General features: G+C 42.6%; 1 protein-coding gene across 1 annotated transcript in view; it reads right to left on the bottom strand.

The window, feature by feature from the left end:
- LOC107374801 (membrane-associated phosphatidylinositol transfer protein 2) overlaps nt 1-16,192 on the bottom strand; it is an 87,583-nt gene that overhangs the window by 15,045 nt on the left and 56,346 nt on the right. Inside the window, exons 6-18 of the mRNA XM_015943067.3 lie at nt 14,663-14,992; nt 14,448-14,543; nt 13,889-13,993; nt 13,191-13,252; nt 10,844-10,934; nt 9,901-10,054; nt 9,614-9,803; nt 9,412-9,531; nt 6,358-6,569; nt 6,098-6,273; nt 1,620-1,790; nt 1,385-1,525; nt 1,116-1,277 (exon numbers count right to left, since the gene is read on the bottom strand). Coding sequence (XP_015798553.3) covers nt 1,116-1,277; nt 1,385-1,525; nt 1,620-1,790; nt 6,098-6,273; nt 6,358-6,569; nt 9,412-9,531; nt 9,614-9,803; nt 9,901-10,054; nt 10,844-10,934; nt 13,191-13,252; nt 13,889-13,993; nt 14,448-14,543; nt 14,663-14,992 — 2,010 coding nt within the window. The remainder of the gene's footprint in view (nt 1-1,115; nt 1,278-1,384; nt 1,526-1,619; nt 1,791-6,097; nt 6,274-6,357; nt 6,570-9,411; nt 9,532-9,613; nt 9,804-9,900; nt 10,055-10,843; nt 10,935-13,190; nt 13,253-13,888; nt 13,994-14,447; nt 14,544-14,662; nt 14,993-16,192) is intronic.

Raw genomic sequence — 16,192 nt, 5'->3', positions numbered from 1 at the left:
CTAAGACAGAAGTGCACATATTCTTTAAGGGTTTGGGTCACATGACTGAATTTAAATTGTTTTACTAGATGGGTTCTCTTTACAGCTTTTTAAAAGGTCTCATTCACATGTTGTTTCAATACTTTGGTCCCTAGTGTGAATGAATGCCTTGTGAGTCTATTTCTGTGGAAAACAAGCTCTGGCGCTCCTGTTTAAAGAATTAGAACTGGAGTATTCAATTCCGGGCCAGGGGTCCGGTTCCAGCACGTTTTAGTGGTTTCTCTACTCCAACACACTTGATTCAGGGGCTGAATCACCTGTGCAGCAGCTCATCAGCCTGTTAATCACTTGCTGATTGAAATCAGGTGTGTTGAAACAGAGTTAAAACTAGAACGTGCTGGGTAGCGGCCCTCCAGGAATTGAGCACTCCTGGATTAGAAGTTAGTCACAGGAATGTGGGGAGGCAGAAAATGACATGATTACAAGCATTACTTAAAAGTCATGACATGCAATTTTCACGCAATATGCAATTCTATTTCCTTGCTGCAGCCAATGCAGGCGATGGGGTAGAAGAAATGTTTCACTTCCAGCACGCATGTGAAACTCAGAGTGACCATTTGTATAAAGATTTAGTGTTAAACGGATTCTCAGTGAACGAGACCTTCAACGAGACTAAAGACTATTGCCACAGGACGATGGAGAGCACGGGGAATGAGGACCCTGGCATCCCTCACTCACATCCTCCTACTACAACTCCCAGGGTACCTTGCGCTACGTTCTTCAGCAACCCAGGCAACAGGGGCACTGAGCTGATATCTGTGATGCCAGACATGACATCAGAGAGGTCAGAGGTCATGTCAGAGCTTATGTCTGAGCTCTGCTCAGACTCCACACCGTTGGTTCTTGGGAACAGCTGATGGGTTTTGTTGCATGAGCGGATGTTTGGACTCCGACAGGTAAATCTATTGTACGGCAGCGATAGGTGCGACCGCAACCTGGGCCTCTTAACGGGGCTGACTTCCTGTTTGCTCACTGAAGATGAGCCATTTGGAAGGAGGAAGCAAAAGTAAACATGTAAACTGTCTTTTTGAAGACGGAAATTGGCATCAGTCTGAGGTGGTCAAAGGTCATCTTACTCGTGGCAATGTTAGTAGCCGTGTAGGAATCGGCTAAGCCCGACGCTTGGCTGGCTATGCTGGCTTCACTGGCTCTGCGGCTGCAGCGAAGATGGGGAACACCTGGGGATGTGGACGCTGGGCACTGGCCGTCGACAATAATATGTGACTGAAGTGAATCGGCTGTGGAGACACCAGAGAGAGACATTTATCACCGCAAACCTACAGCATGACACGAAACAAGCTTCTTTTCCTAATCAGAACAACAATGCAAAGGACTGATGACATACTCTCAACATGGAGCTGTGTGGTCTGAGAGCTGAGGACAGGGACAGCAATCGTGGTCTCGCTGATGACGCTTTCCAGGCCACGATGGGACGTAGAGCTGCTGGATTCCATCAGAAGCTGAGGGTTACTCTGCACAGCATCAACTAAAAAGCCAGAGACAGAAAAAAACAGTGTTTCAAAAAGTCAACAAACCTGTCCCGTTGCTTAGAAAGATTTGCACAAGTCCCAAGTTCTCACCCAGCAGAGCTGAGTGTCCGTCCCCGAGAGGGAAGCGCTGGTAGCGAGGTATAGTGAAGGGGGGAAGCAGGTGAAACCTCTTTTCAAGGAGAGGCTCGAGGCGGGAGGCTGAGGGGTCGGCTGGGTGAAACAGGTTGTAAACTTGCCGACAGGCTGGACGCAATGCCGACACTGGAGGAACAACAAGCCAAAGTGGTTTACGTCAAACATGAAAACAACAAATTGAAAAAATAAACACATTAGGGACTAAATTTTCCCCCAAACTAAAAATGATATTGCAATTGAATAAAAGTAGGAAAAAAAATAAGAATTAGAATAAAAAAGAGTCAATTTGCCAAACATCCCACCTCTGCCACCATTTGTAATTGAGGCTTTTCTTTAATATTACAATTCAGTCAGTAAGGACAAGTAACTAAATCTTTACTTTTCCACTACTGTATGCCCGATTTATACAAAACTAGACACCAAGCAGTTCCTGGCCACCATACAACAATTATTTTAAGCTAATCTGGCTGCTTGAGGAGAATTCTCATTAGATAAAGCGAAAGCGTTTCCACTATCAGAACCTACGGGTACTTTTACCAGACCTTCACAGTGCCTGCGTGTGTGTGTGTGTGTGTGTCCATTTCTTCAAGCTGCTCCGAATTAATTGAAATTAAAAATGATTTTAAAATAAAAGGACCAACAGGGTGTCTGCACTGGGTTTGTACTCCGAAATGGCCCACTAGTCGCTGGTTGGATCGTGGTAAACTCGGCAGACATCACAAAAAGATCAGAGTCTGTAAAACTGGAAGCGTTGCTGGTGAATGTAAGGAAATAATAAACAGTGTTCACGCTTCTTTTTACCACAGGCAGTTGCTCTCCACCCTATGGAATTAAATTATAGCACAATATGATAAAGTAAAACATCTTTAATATTATTAATCTCTATTCTGGCACTGATTGTGACATCACTCACTGCCAAAGAGGTGACATCTTAGCAAAGTCCTGAAAGGGACAATTTTGTATGGAGACACAATGGCTGAGAGGACAGAGTCAGCATATAGGGAGCCTAAGGGTGTTTCTCAATGCCAAGGAACCTTGCCTTGATGTCTTTGCCCCGCCCTGGTTGCCAAGGAGATACGTCATAGGGAGCCTTCAAGACGTGTTCCAATGTTCATGTTCTACTGAGGCGTGTGTTCTCCGTTTGTTAGCCGTTTAGCTAGCTGAGCGAGGATACATGAGAGGTGTCTTGTAGCCTAGCCTTGGTCAAAAATTACCCAGAATACACCGCAGTACTTTCTAAAGGACAGAGGATCAGAAGCGGGCAGCTTCTTCAGGGACGATTTTCTAATTTAAAAGTGAGTCAACTAATTTAAAATGTTTTTTTTAGATCCAAAGAAGTTATCTATGATTGGTTAGTTGCTTAGTAGTTGCAGCTTCGGTGGCTAGTGGGTAGTAACTCGCTTATATTTTTAGGGTTAGGTTTATATTTTTAAACATATACGCAATTTAAAATGTAAAAGGCTTGTTTTACTTACATTGAAGCTATTATGTATAAAATATAGCGTTGTATCCTGTGTCACGTGACGTAACGTGATGTAAGTCTGTTCCAGTTAACCGTTTTCTTTGACCAAGGAAGGACAATGTCCTCGTAAGCAAGGCGCCTCGCAAGGCCAGGCGCCTTGACATTGAGAAACACCCTAAGTCTTCTCCCTTTCCAGTCGGCTCATGGGTCTCCGGAAGAAGGAAAAATTAATACAAGTCAACAGGGCTAAAACAGCTATTTTCTAATCCACTTTGCCTTACGCCCTGGATCACACGTCATTCAATTCAATTCAGTTCAATTCAATTCAAGTTTTTTTATAAAGCGCCAAACCACAACAAGAGTTGTCTCAAGGCACTTCACATAGTAAACATTCCAATACAGGTCAGTTCATTAAAGGGGCACTATGGAAGTTTGACAGCCAAAACATGTATAGAAATAATAAATTTCTTCTTCTCCGAACCGTTCTTTGAACGTTGTTTCAGCTGTCATCAAGGATATAAATGTTACAGATACAAAGAATGTCAGTAGAGCTTTAGCTCGCCTAATAAGACATTGGGCTAACATGCAGAAGACCCAGGTTTGATTCTGGATGTGAACATAGTTGTTTTAGAGTTTCTTTTTTACATTAAGGGTATATTTTTTGACAGTAAGATGCACAAATTTTTATTTGAGACTCGCCGAACAGCATTGAATTCACAGTTAAAAAAAGATGTGGGTTCAACTTTCATTTTGGAACAATTTTCAAGCAAGGGAAGGGCATGATCTGAGCATGCAGGAGGACTGACCCGTCTTAAACCTTTGTCGGCTCTGCTGAAGAGAAAGGTACAGAACCAAATTATTTAATTAATTAGCTGCGTGTTCTCCTGTCCTCTGTCCTCCGGGCCACACACACACACGCACACACACACACACACACACACACGCACACGCACACGCACACACACACACACACACACACACACACACACACACACACACACACACACACACACACACACAAGGGACTGTCTCAGCTGTTATTTTCGTTAAGGAGTGTGCATGTACAGCATGCGCACCTCGTGCACGAGCCTACTACTGAAGCTGCCGTTACACTTTTGGCCTGAGGGGGCAAATGCGAGCATTAAATTCAAAACTCCGTAAAGTCCCATTAAGCCAATCAGTAAAAAATGTTTCCTATATAAGGAACCCAGCAGATTGCATCAAGTCACTGACTAGTCTCAGTGACTTTACAGCAATCCTCATACTAAGCAAGCATTTAGCGACAGTGAAGAGGAAAACTCCCTTTTAACAGGAAGAAACCTCCAGAAGATCCTGGCTCAGTATAAGCAGCCATCCACCCAGTATGTTATACTTCTATTTAAATGAAAATTAATGACGTGTGTTTCGACCATGCCAGTCATGTAGTTTGAGATTCATCCGCTTGTATAAGTTGAGACTGCAAATCACACCTCAGCTTGTCGCGTATCATCACTACGGAATCTCCACTCTCCTAGCGTAGCGGCTACTTGCCACATGGCCAGATTTATGGTGGTTATTTCCTCCTGAAGAAAGGATTCGAAGTTGAACTTGCAGCCATTTTTGCTCTGTTTTACTGCGTATCTGGTTCAACGACGTCAGCTTGGTGATCAGCATTGTAGTCCTGGACGTATTTTCGCACAAAACCTAAAATAATTTTTGCCCCGTTCAAAAATAAGCACCTTTTTCATCGAAATGCATCTTTAAAATTCACGGACATCATACGTGAAATCCATGGCACATAACAAGCAGAATTAGAAAATAGCGTTTTTGGCCCCATTGACTTGCATTCATTTTTCGTTCTTCCGGGGACCCATGGTCCGGAAGAAGATGGGCGTGACGTAAGCTCCCTATTTCCCCTGTCACCTTCCCCACTCCCAGAAATTTCCTAGAACACATCTAATGGAAACATAGTTATTGTTGTGATTACACATAGTTGTGTTATAAAGGTTAGACTTTTAGATACGCGCATCACCTTGAGATTGAATACTTGCCAGGAATTAGACCCCAGAGCAGGAACCACTGAGTTAAATGAAAAAAAAAGAACTTGTGAAAAATGTAGTTTACCCTTCAGCTTTGGGAAACTAGAAGTCAACATTTTAAAAAACACATTTATTTGTGCTGCAGCTGTATTTAACTCATTCACTGCCAATGACGACATTTGCATCTTTTTACTGTTTGAGCATCGGAACGAGCCCCCGCGCCGAGAGAACAAACATCTCAGCTCTGAAGCCGATCTTCATCCGCATACGTCAAGCGTCACATGATCAGGAAGCAGAAAATCCATGTGTTAGGAGATCGTTTTGAGGCCGTTCCTATAAAAAAAAGTGAGGGGTGAACCGGAAAAGTGTCTGCCGATCACAAGTAATCTTTTATTGTCGTATTCCTTTTAAATCCCTTTAATTTAGTGTATGTAGATGTGAGTGGTCTTTTAAATTGAGTGTATGTGTGTTTTGATGATGTTTTTATGTGTTGTGCGGATGCCCTGACTGCAAATGAAGTTCCTAACGGATAAATAAAGTGAACTGAATTGAATCTGACTACGGATCATGAAAGAACGGATAACACTGGAAACACGCAGATTCTTCCTGATGTAAGAGCTGAGTCTCTGCTTTGTTTTGGTTGTTTTGGCGTCAACATCATCCTAGCGCGCAGCTTTCTGTGACTCTTAAAAAAACAATAAAAACGGGGAGAAACGCTGGCAGCGAAGGGCTTTAGCGATCACGAAACGGCTGGTAGTGAATGAGTTAAGAATCAATTATTTTTATAAATCCAAAAGGACAAAACAGAGTTTGATTTTTTTATCGACATATGAGATCAGAAACATGACCTCTAACCCCTGACACCTGCTTCCCATCTGCTCGGGTTTCAGATCTAGCAGGAAAATGTCACTGATACCGTCTTCCTGCCTCAAGAACATAAAAGCCCTCCTCACCATCTAAAGAAGGGACCACCGTCTTCCTCAGTGCCAGCACCAGACCCAGAGGAGAACCAAACAGGAAGAAGTCCATCACCTCAAAGTCAAACTTTCCCAAAGATCCCCCTTCCAACATAGTGCTACTGCTGGAGCGCCTGGATCCAGGCTCCCCGTGGAGGACGCTGGAGTGCAGACTGCTCAAGAAGAAAGAGATGAAAGACACTTCAAGCAGAAATCCTTCCAAGACTGGTCACATTTCGTCTCTCTTTCCGTCTTACCTCGATAGGAAGGCCTGGTGGTGCTTGATGGTGTCCAGCTCGTACGTGGAGGAGTCGCTGCGCTTGCGTGGAAGTTGTTTCTTGGGGTCGTCAGGCCCAGAGGAGCGAGGGATGTCGATGTTGCTACGACTGAGGTGGCGGCTTCCTTCCAGGGATGGTGAAGAGGGAGAAATGCTGTTTATGATGATACCAGGAGACAGAAGCTCCGTGTCCTTCGGGACAGAAAGGGACGTAACAGGGAGGGTATTTTTAAATTCAAATCAATTCACTTTATTTATATAGTGCCAAATCACGACAAGAGTCATCTCAAGGGACTTCATAAAGTTAACATTTCAATACAGTTCAGCTCATTAAGCCAGTCAGCAAACCAGCAGGTTGCATCAAGTCCTTTAGGTTCAGTTTAGTCCTTAAATATGACATTAAAGTATTTTCACACATATTTAGCCACTTAAAGGGATATTCCATCTCTATATTCCCCAGAGTTAAATCAGTGGGAAAAGATTTTGTTTCCAACCCAGTCATTCTCCTAATCTGGCAGTATTCTGTTAGCTTTAGCTTAGCATAAACAATGTAAGTGAATGGTAACAACTAGCATTTAATGCGAAAAAGTCATGAAAAATGCACAATAATGATCCTATTTTTTCTGGTCAACTAAATAATCATATTGACTGTAAATGTAAACAATAATTAATTAAATTAATTACAATTACTACTTTACGACAAAACACCATTTTAAGCTGCAGCTGCAAGTAACAAGAAGATGATGCAGTGGCCCCAAAAGTCACCTAAAACACGCCATCAATGTCATTCGGGTGACATGTTGTAAATGTTATACAGTAAACCTAAGGGCTGTAAACACTGAGTTCTGAGGCCACTGCGGGATCTTTGCAGTGGCGGCTTAGCAATGCGTTCCCTTAATGTAGTCCCAAGTGTAACTCGGCACCTGTAATTCCTTTGTGTTACTTATATTTACAGCTGCAGACAAAATGATTATTGAGGTCATCAAGAAAAGGTAGAATCATTATTGAGCAATTTTCATAGCTTTTCACACTAAAGGCTAGCTGTTACCATTCACCTACATAGTTAATGCTAAGCTAAAGCTAAGGGAATACGGCCAGATCGGGAGAATGACTGAACTAGTTAAAAAGTGCTTTTTTCTACTTATCTAATTGGGGAATATGCCAACAGACAATTTCTCTTAGGGGTGAATATCTCTTTTAATTATCTATCTTGAAAAATAGGTACGATATGACAACCTATTAATATTTTTTCTATGATGTTTAGTTTTATATTTTATAGCTGTATGTTTTTTACATGTTTTATATGAATTTTATCTTGTTTTCTTATTTCTTCCTTTAACTGTTGACAAAGAGAACTCCATCCATCCATCCATCCATCCATCCATCCATCCATTTTCATCCGCTTATCCGGAGTTGGGTCACGGGGGCAGTAGCCTAAGTCGAGAGGCCCAGACTTCCCTCTCCCCAGCCACTTGGGCCAGCTCCTTCGGGGGAATCCCAAGGCGTTCCCTGGTCAGGTGAGAGACATAGTCCCTCCACCGTGTCCTGGGTCTACCTTTAGGTCTCCTCCTGGTGGGACGTGCCCAGAAAACCTCACCAGGGAGGCGTCCTTGAGGCATGCTGACCAGATGCCCGAGCCACCTCAACTGGCTCCTCTCGATGTGGAGGAGCAGCGGGTCTACTCTGAGCCCCTCCCAGATGACCGAGCTTCTCACCCTATCTCTAAGGGAGAGCCCAGACACTCTGCGGAGAAAACTCATTCTGGCCGCTTGTATCCATGACCCAGGGCTCGTGACCATAGGTGAGGGTAGGAACGTAGATCGACCGGTAAACTGAGAGCTTTGCATTCTGACTCAGCTCTCTCTTCACCACGACAGACCGGTGCAACGCCCACATTACTGCAGATGCAGCACCAATCTGCCTATCGATCTCACGCTCCAGTTTTCCCTCACTCGTGAACAAGACCCCGAGATAATTAAACTCCTCCACTTGGGGCAGGACCTCATCCCTGACCCAGAGAAGGCTTTCTTTAGCCTAGTGAACTAGACCAAATTCTTGCTTTGCAAAGTTTGGTCTAGGAATGCTCCACTGGAACCTCTGCAGCCCCAACAGCATTCTGGCTGGCCAATCACAGCTCTCTAGAGGGGTTTCAAACACATAAAGAGCTGTGATTGGTCCATAATGGTGGGCCAATCATAGTGCTCTATCTGCTTAGTGAACAAATCACAGAGCTTTATCCGCTTTGTGGGCCAATCAGGGTACTCTATATGCCTGGTGGGTGGGATGATGCAACAGAGTGAAACAAGAGTATGTCACAGTCATTGTCCAGTAGCATGCGGAGATCGTTTGAAAGACAACGGTAGAACCCGCCCCACAACCTAGAGCCGTCAATGGAGCGTTGCCAGACTAATTAATACATTTATTTAGTCTGGCTTGCCAGGCTAGGCATTCTTCCCTTTTCGAAAATTTTTAAATATATTTTTAGGTGAATTTTGTCTTGTTTTCTTATTTCTTCCTTTAACTGTTGACAAAGAGAACTCTGCACAGTAAGTTCAATCTGGGCAGTAGGTTTCGAGGCAAATAAAGAACCTTGAACCAAAGGTTTTAGAGATTCAAGCAATGTTCAATAAAATTTCAAATGTTACAGCAAACCTAAAATGGTCGATGGTGTTTAAGTCCATCAGAACCAAAATGTCATTTATATGGGACTGAACTTATAGCTTCAGTTAGAGAACAATTTCAAATAAAACTGTATTGGTGGTAGTTTTCATTAGGTCATGTTACAGCACAAACTCATGCAACTTCATGAACCACAGAAGTAACATCACTGCATTTTTGTAAAAGCTTTCACTTCTTCTCATGTGTGAATTAACCAATTAACGGGGCTGTTCAGTAGACAGATGTCAAAGCACTGCTATAACCATAAATGCTAAGAGATTATTTTGTATTTGTTTTCTATTCACATCATCAATATCCCACTAGAAGCCCCACTCTGCTGTGTGCTGCTGCTCCGGGCTGCTAGAGTGGGTTGTACCTGCACACTAATGGCGCTGCCCCGCCTGCTGCTGTTTTGGCTTTCTGACACCATCACAGAGCTGCTGCACAGAGCATCAAAGCCCAGGATACCTCCAACACAGTCCCCAATGACACACACCTGAGTTAGAGAGCAAAGATGGATGATTTTTACAAGTTACTTCATCTAAAAACATCTATGCTCCCCGATGCTTCTCACCAACCTGGCCGTTAAACAATGTTCCTTCTGCAGACTTGATGAAGTCACTGTACACCTGATTGGCTCGTAGGATGACGGTTGCCACGGCGTCTTGGTACTGCGGCGCAGAGGTAGCCAGAAGAGGCAGGGCAGCCAGTGGGATGTGGTCCTGACTGCTGGACAAACAGCCTTCATCGTAGCTGTAAGGACTCAGACTGCATAACACAGAGTGTGTTTTAATGTCTGGACAGCGGGTGGTGTGTGTGTGTGTGTCTGTGTGTGTTACAGCAGGCTGCTTAAATGTTCACTCACTTTGAGACGAGTGAGAAAGCATCGACACACACAGCTGGACAGGGAACCATGCGGATGGCAACGTGGCCCAGAGCAGCAGGATAATGGACCCTCATCACGGTCTCAAAAGCCCCACTAAGCGTGTTCACGTCTCCCTGCTTGCTGTTCTGATCACCTACACACAAACATGAGCTTTTTATTTAATGTAGCTGAACACGGAGATGCAGACATATTTAATAACTTCTTTCTGCCTCTGCTTTAAGGGGAGAAATTAAGCAAAATTCCCCTTTTGCATCCTGTTGTGGGAGAGATTTTGTGCAAAGAACTTCATAAACTTATTTTTTGTATCAACCATAAAACTATTATAACATAAGAAAGAGTCATAATATGTTCCCTTTAAACTAATTATTTTCTTAATAATAAAGTCAACAAAGCAGCTTCCAGCAAGACGTCATAACTTTAATGTAAAAAATCATCTTTTTTAATAATTTCTTAGTATTTCACATTTGATGCATTTTCATACATGTGCATTAATTATTTACTGACAGAAAGCACTTATAAAAATGTAGCTTAAAGTGAAAACAAATGATTTAAAGATTATTATTATGGCATTTGTCTTTACTAGTTTGATTTCACAATGCATTTTCAAACCAATAAGAAATCAATGACAATGTCTTTTTTGTATTTTTTTATTTGGGGCAAAAAATGTAAATAAAAATAAAAGGTTTTTAATAATTTTTAGATTTTTTTTTAGAATTTTTTTGGTCTTGAGTATAAAAGCTAGGGAACGATTTGGCTCTACCTGCTCTTCTACAGATTGATGTTTTCATGTAAACATTCCCAGAATCTCAAATTTCAGAATTTTATATTTGCTGTTTTTACCTGATTTGCTATTATTACAGGAGAAAAAATATCTATTAAAATAGTTTTGCATAAAAGGATACATTTTTTCATAAACATTTACCAGAGCCTGTGTCCAGTATGTTCCCACCATGCAGGACCAGAATGAGGACGTGGATCTTGGACGACTGTGGACACTGCTGGGATAAACAGTCCTGCAGACAACGGGAGACACGAGGAAGTTATTGCAAACGAGAGTTTTATGGCAGGTAAACACTGAAATAGCAGTCTTCTACTGAAGTTATAGAAGTAAACATATGTCTGAAATATAAGAAGCAGAAACATCATCAAAGGCTCTCAAATTAATTTTGTTCTTTCTGACTGACTAATAATGTGAAATGCAGTAATATTTGATGCATGACAGAATTTAGTAAATGACAGAAAGCACAAAGCTGCACGGTGGAGCAGTTGGTAGCAGCGAGGTTGCAGGTTTGAATCCTGGCTGCAGCCTTTCTGCATGGACTTAGAATGTTATACTTATGCATGCATGTGTGCATTTTCTCCAGTTGCCTCCCTCAGACTGGAAATGTTAAATAGTCCTAAGGTGTGAGCGGGTGGGTGTTTATCTTTGTGTATCCCTGGAGTTGGAGTTAGGCCCCAGAAAAGTGGTCCTAAGAGGAATGACAGATATAACATGTTTCATTGCATGTTTTTTTCCTCTTGAGGTCTCCATTTGTTGGAAAAGTAGAGTGCGTGCATCGGAGTAAATTGAGGACTGTGTCCTCCTACATGCAGTTTTTTCATGCTCAGGTAGCCACACTTAGAAATCTGATGGAGTGAAGCTCTCGCCTTTTCAAGGAAAAACACGAGACATGAGAGATAAATTCATGCTTCTGAAGGTTCAGTTTTACCTCTTTGACCCATTGTTGGCACCTTTTCTGCCGTAATTCCTTAAGTAGCCTATCCACATATCCATATAACTACTTAGTATGCTAGCTGTTATAGTCTGGTGTTATTATAAAAAACAAGGCTGGTTTATTCTTTACTTCAAAATCACAGTAGCTCAGCAACACAACAATCTGGGAAAACCCCACAAACTAAAGGGCAGAGCTTCCCGACTCCGACTCGAACCTCCTGCTCTGCTCTCTGCTGGCTCGCAATACATGCAGGCATTAGATGCACAGCTCTGCCAGCCGACAGAGGACAGGCTGTGTCCACAGACAACAGGTCCGTCATGTTTCCCAACATGAACAGAACCCGACTCTAAACAGAACGTGTAAAACAACACTTTTAATTAAATTTGCATACAGAATGGAACATTCCATCTGTTGCATTATCCGGCCCTGCTCTAGCTTCATTTCCTGTTCAGCTGCTCCAAGCTGTACAGACAGATGGGTCTATGCAGGGAGGGGAGGGATGGTCAGAGGGTAGTTTGATGGATGATTCAAGTCAAAGTCCCATTAGTCATCATCACACACTGGTGAAATTACATCACTGCCTTGACCCATCCTCGTGGGGAGCGGTGAGCTGCAGCAGTGGCTTTGGTATGACCCAACCGTGGATTTGAACCTGAGGGTGTTTCTCAATGCCAAGGAACCTTGCCTTAATGTTTGATTTGATTTGCCCCGCCCCGGCTGCCTAGGTGATACATCATCAGGAACCGCCAAGACGTGTTCCAATGTTCATGTTCTACCGAGGCGTGTGTTCTCCGTTTGAAAGCCGTTTAGCTAGCTGAGCGTGGATACATGGGTAGGTGTCTTGTAGCCTAGCCTTGGTCAAAAATGACCCACAATACACCGCGATATTTTTAAAAAGACAGCGGATCAGAAGCCAGCAGCTACTTCGGGGAAAAATTTCAAGTTTAAAAGTAAGTCAACTAATTAAAAATTGTTTTTTAGATCCAAAGAAGTTATCTATGGTTGGTTAGTTGCTTATTAGTTGCAGCTTTGGTGGCTAGCAAGTAGTAACTTGCTATATATTGAAACTAATACATATAAAATATAACGTTGTCTCCCTTGTCACGTGACGTTACGTGACCGCCGTGGAAGGCGCGGTCACGTGATGCAAGTCTGTTCCATTCAACAGTTTTCTTTGACCAAGGAAGGACAGTGTCCTCATAAGCAAGGCGCCTGGCCTCGCAAGACATCGCCTCGCAAGGCCAGGCGCCTTGGCATTGAGAAACACCCCTGGTCTCAGGACAGACACTCGTACCACTAGGCTACTGAGAAGATATCCAATCATCAGGTACCAGGGATCAGGATCCAGTTATTAAATATGGGACGTTCACAGTGATTGAATTAGGTTTTTCTGGGACTGGATATGCCAGAGGCGATTAAAATGATTCATTTGTTGACCCAACATTTATTTTACTGGTTGTCCTCAGCATGTGAAGAGAATTTTGATGAATAATGCAAAATGCTTCAGAAAATCACCTCCTAATGTACCTTAAACAGAAAAAAAAGAAAGTGTACCTCCATCTGTGATTCATCGTTGCTCATAACATTATACTCCCTGCTCGACTCTTGGTAGGTTTCTGTAAAAAACAAAGAAATCAGCTCAGACACGTTGAAATTAAGATGAACTGAACTACAATCAAGTAGAAAAAAGAAATTTCTCTTGAGTTTTCTCTGATTCATTTTCAGTACAAGTTTCCTTGTGAACAGAAGGAGGATCAAATACATGTGGAAATCCCTCCTTTTCAATTTTTTACAACTTACAACATTAATGCTAATATCAGCTAGAATATAAATGGCCTCTATTTTTATAGCGCCTTCTTAGGATTCTACAACCCCCCAAGGCGCTTTACAACACAATCAGTCATTCACCCGTTCACACGCTGGTGATGAGCTGTGATGTAGCTACAGCTGTCCTGGGGCGCACTTAGACAGGCACGTAGACAGGCGCCACCAGCTCCTCCGACCATCACCAGCAGGCAAGGCGGGTCAAGTGTCTTGCCCAAGGACACAACAGCAGCATTCTCTGGTCGGAACCAGAGTCAAACCTGCAACCCTCCGATCACTGGACAACCTGCTCTACCTCCTGAGCTCCTGCTGTCCCAATATATTTAAACTTACTTAAAATTTTATTCACACAAGAATTTTCCTAACTCAAAACATGCTGAAGAAGATTCTAAAGAGAAAGTAAATGCAACTCTTTGCTGGTCACTGACCTTGTGCTTCATCCACTTCGCTGGTTTCTATTTTATCCATCAAATCATTGGAGCTCCACTTGCTGATTTCCTTGGAGAACATCTCCTCATTATCAGAAAATTCCTCTGAAAACACAGAAAACGGCTTAAACATGTCCTGATACGCATCTTTACTGCTCCGACTGAAGAGGCAGCTCATGGTTAATTTTTCTCATTGAGTTATTAAACCTGAAACCTTTAAAAACTTTTCTGGAAATTAATGATTTTCTATCTTCAGGGGCCTCAAAGTTGTCACGTTTATGTTATTTTAGATGCCTTTATTGTTTAAAATTCAAAACCTTCAGGGAAACAAATAGTGATAAATTATTTATTAACTAAAACACACACACACACACATATACTCTTTACATATGTGTGTAAGATAATTGATAAGATCTATATAGTACTTTTTAAGGCACACAAAGCCCTTTCCATTATTCTTGCACTCACACACTGCCGGTGTGTGTGAATGTGTATAAAACTACAGAATAATGCTTTTTTAATGTATTTCTTTAGTGATTTCTATGTTGACGGCTTTTACCGTGAGCATCAAAGAACTCGTCATCCGTGCTGTCGTCTGAGTCTCGGGCGATGCTCTGCATCCTCCACTCTGAGATGCTCTGGTGAGAAGGACTCGCTGCAGACAGAAAGGTCATTGGATGTTGAACCACTTATCTTTAGATAGCAGCCCAAACTGCAATGAAGAAAAACATCCAAGTTATTGAAAGCGTCCTGTTTAAACGAAAGTCTACTCACTTCCCCTCTTCGATGACCTGTTGGACGATCTGGATGAGGTCGACCACTGCTTGGTGAGCTCACCCCGTGTCTCCAGAGAATCTCCAAGCTTGCCCCCATCAGCTTCTGTGGCCGAACCTGTGGTCTCTCCTCCCTGGTCCTGGTCCTGGCTGACAGAGGAGCTGTTGGTCTCGCCCCCTTCCTCATTTTGGCTGTACTGGGCCATCTTCTTGGCTAAAGCTAGCTGGGTTTCCAGCTCCAGCAGCCGGATGTCCTCAATGGTCAAACCATACCACTCATCCTGCCAGCACCAAGCCTGCCGGTGAGCTCGAACCATCACCTTACGAAGACCTGCAATGATAAAGCCACCAGAGGTTTGTTTGTTTTAGTGAGGAAGAACATCTGTGTTGCTTTTATCTAACCAACATCTCTGTTTTTCTGTTTCTCAAACTAATTTTCACTATCACTGAAAATTAAAATGCACTGAACATAAAAACAATACATGGTACAATTAACATCTACACAAAGCATAGATAGAACAATAAAAATACGGGAAATGTTTTATGGACACTGCTAGTCTGAGATTGATGTCCAGGCTAAATGAAGGAAAAGCAACGTCGTCATGGACGAGCAGCCGCTGCTCTGTTATTTATTTGGTTTGATATTGTGATCGCTGTTTTTTTTATTAATTGTTTTATTGTTGTTGTTTTGGAACATTGTTCAGAATCAGCACTTTGGTCAGTCCTTCATTGTTTTCAAATGTGCTATACAAGTAAGGTCTGTCTGTCTGTCCGTCTGTCCGCCTGTCTGTCTGCCTGTGTGTCTGCCTGTCCATCTGTCGGTCGGTCGGTTTATTGGTTGGTTTGTTCATTGGTTGTTTGGTTGATTTGTTGATTGTTTGTTTGTTTGGTTGTTTGTTTGATGAAACAAATCTCTGAGCAAAGCAACTCCTAAAACCCATTTTTTGTGTAGATGCGTAAATTATTAAAGGGCCAAGTGAAAATATCAGGAAGGCTGAGCTGCTGCTTATTTGTTAGCCTGGAAGTAAACCCTTTGATGGAGCGAGCGGAAGTCTGTGGGAGCGTATAAACAACGTCAGATCACAGTAATAAAACAGAAGCATTCCAATGCTGGCAGGAAATTAATCCAGTGTGCTCCGTTATCTTCGAGAACCAGGCGTCTCTCTAGGATCCTGTCTTCTGCACCTCCTCACTAAGGTAACTTTAGCATTTTATCTGCTTGCTTCCACTTATTTCTCCTCTGATTTCACTGAAACCTTCTTCATTACTTTTCCACTATCTGCTCCAGAGACAGATGTTTTATTCAGCTGCTGCTCTGCTGTTATACTGATAAACAGTTTTCTGTCTGCATCTACAAATGCCAAGTATCCTGAGGTTTATGTTGCTCGTTCAGGGTTACCTCTGTTAGCCGAGTTTTACTGTAGTATAAATACACTTGAACACACCCTCAGTACTTTTTGACATATTTAGTGTTTGAAAAGAGATTCTGAAAAACAGCAACAGAAATAATCTCAGAAAGGGTGATTATGAG

Source organism: Nothobranchius furzeri, chromosome 6, assembly GCF_043380555.1.
Source record: "Nothobranchius furzeri strain GRZ-AD chromosome 6, NfurGRZ-RIMD1, whole genome shotgun sequence".
NCBI classification, from domain to species: Eukaryota; Metazoa; Chordata; class Actinopteri; order Cyprinodontiformes; family Nothobranchiidae; genus Nothobranchius; species Nothobranchius furzeri.
This window is presented reverse-complemented; position numbering and strand designations above follow the sequence as displayed.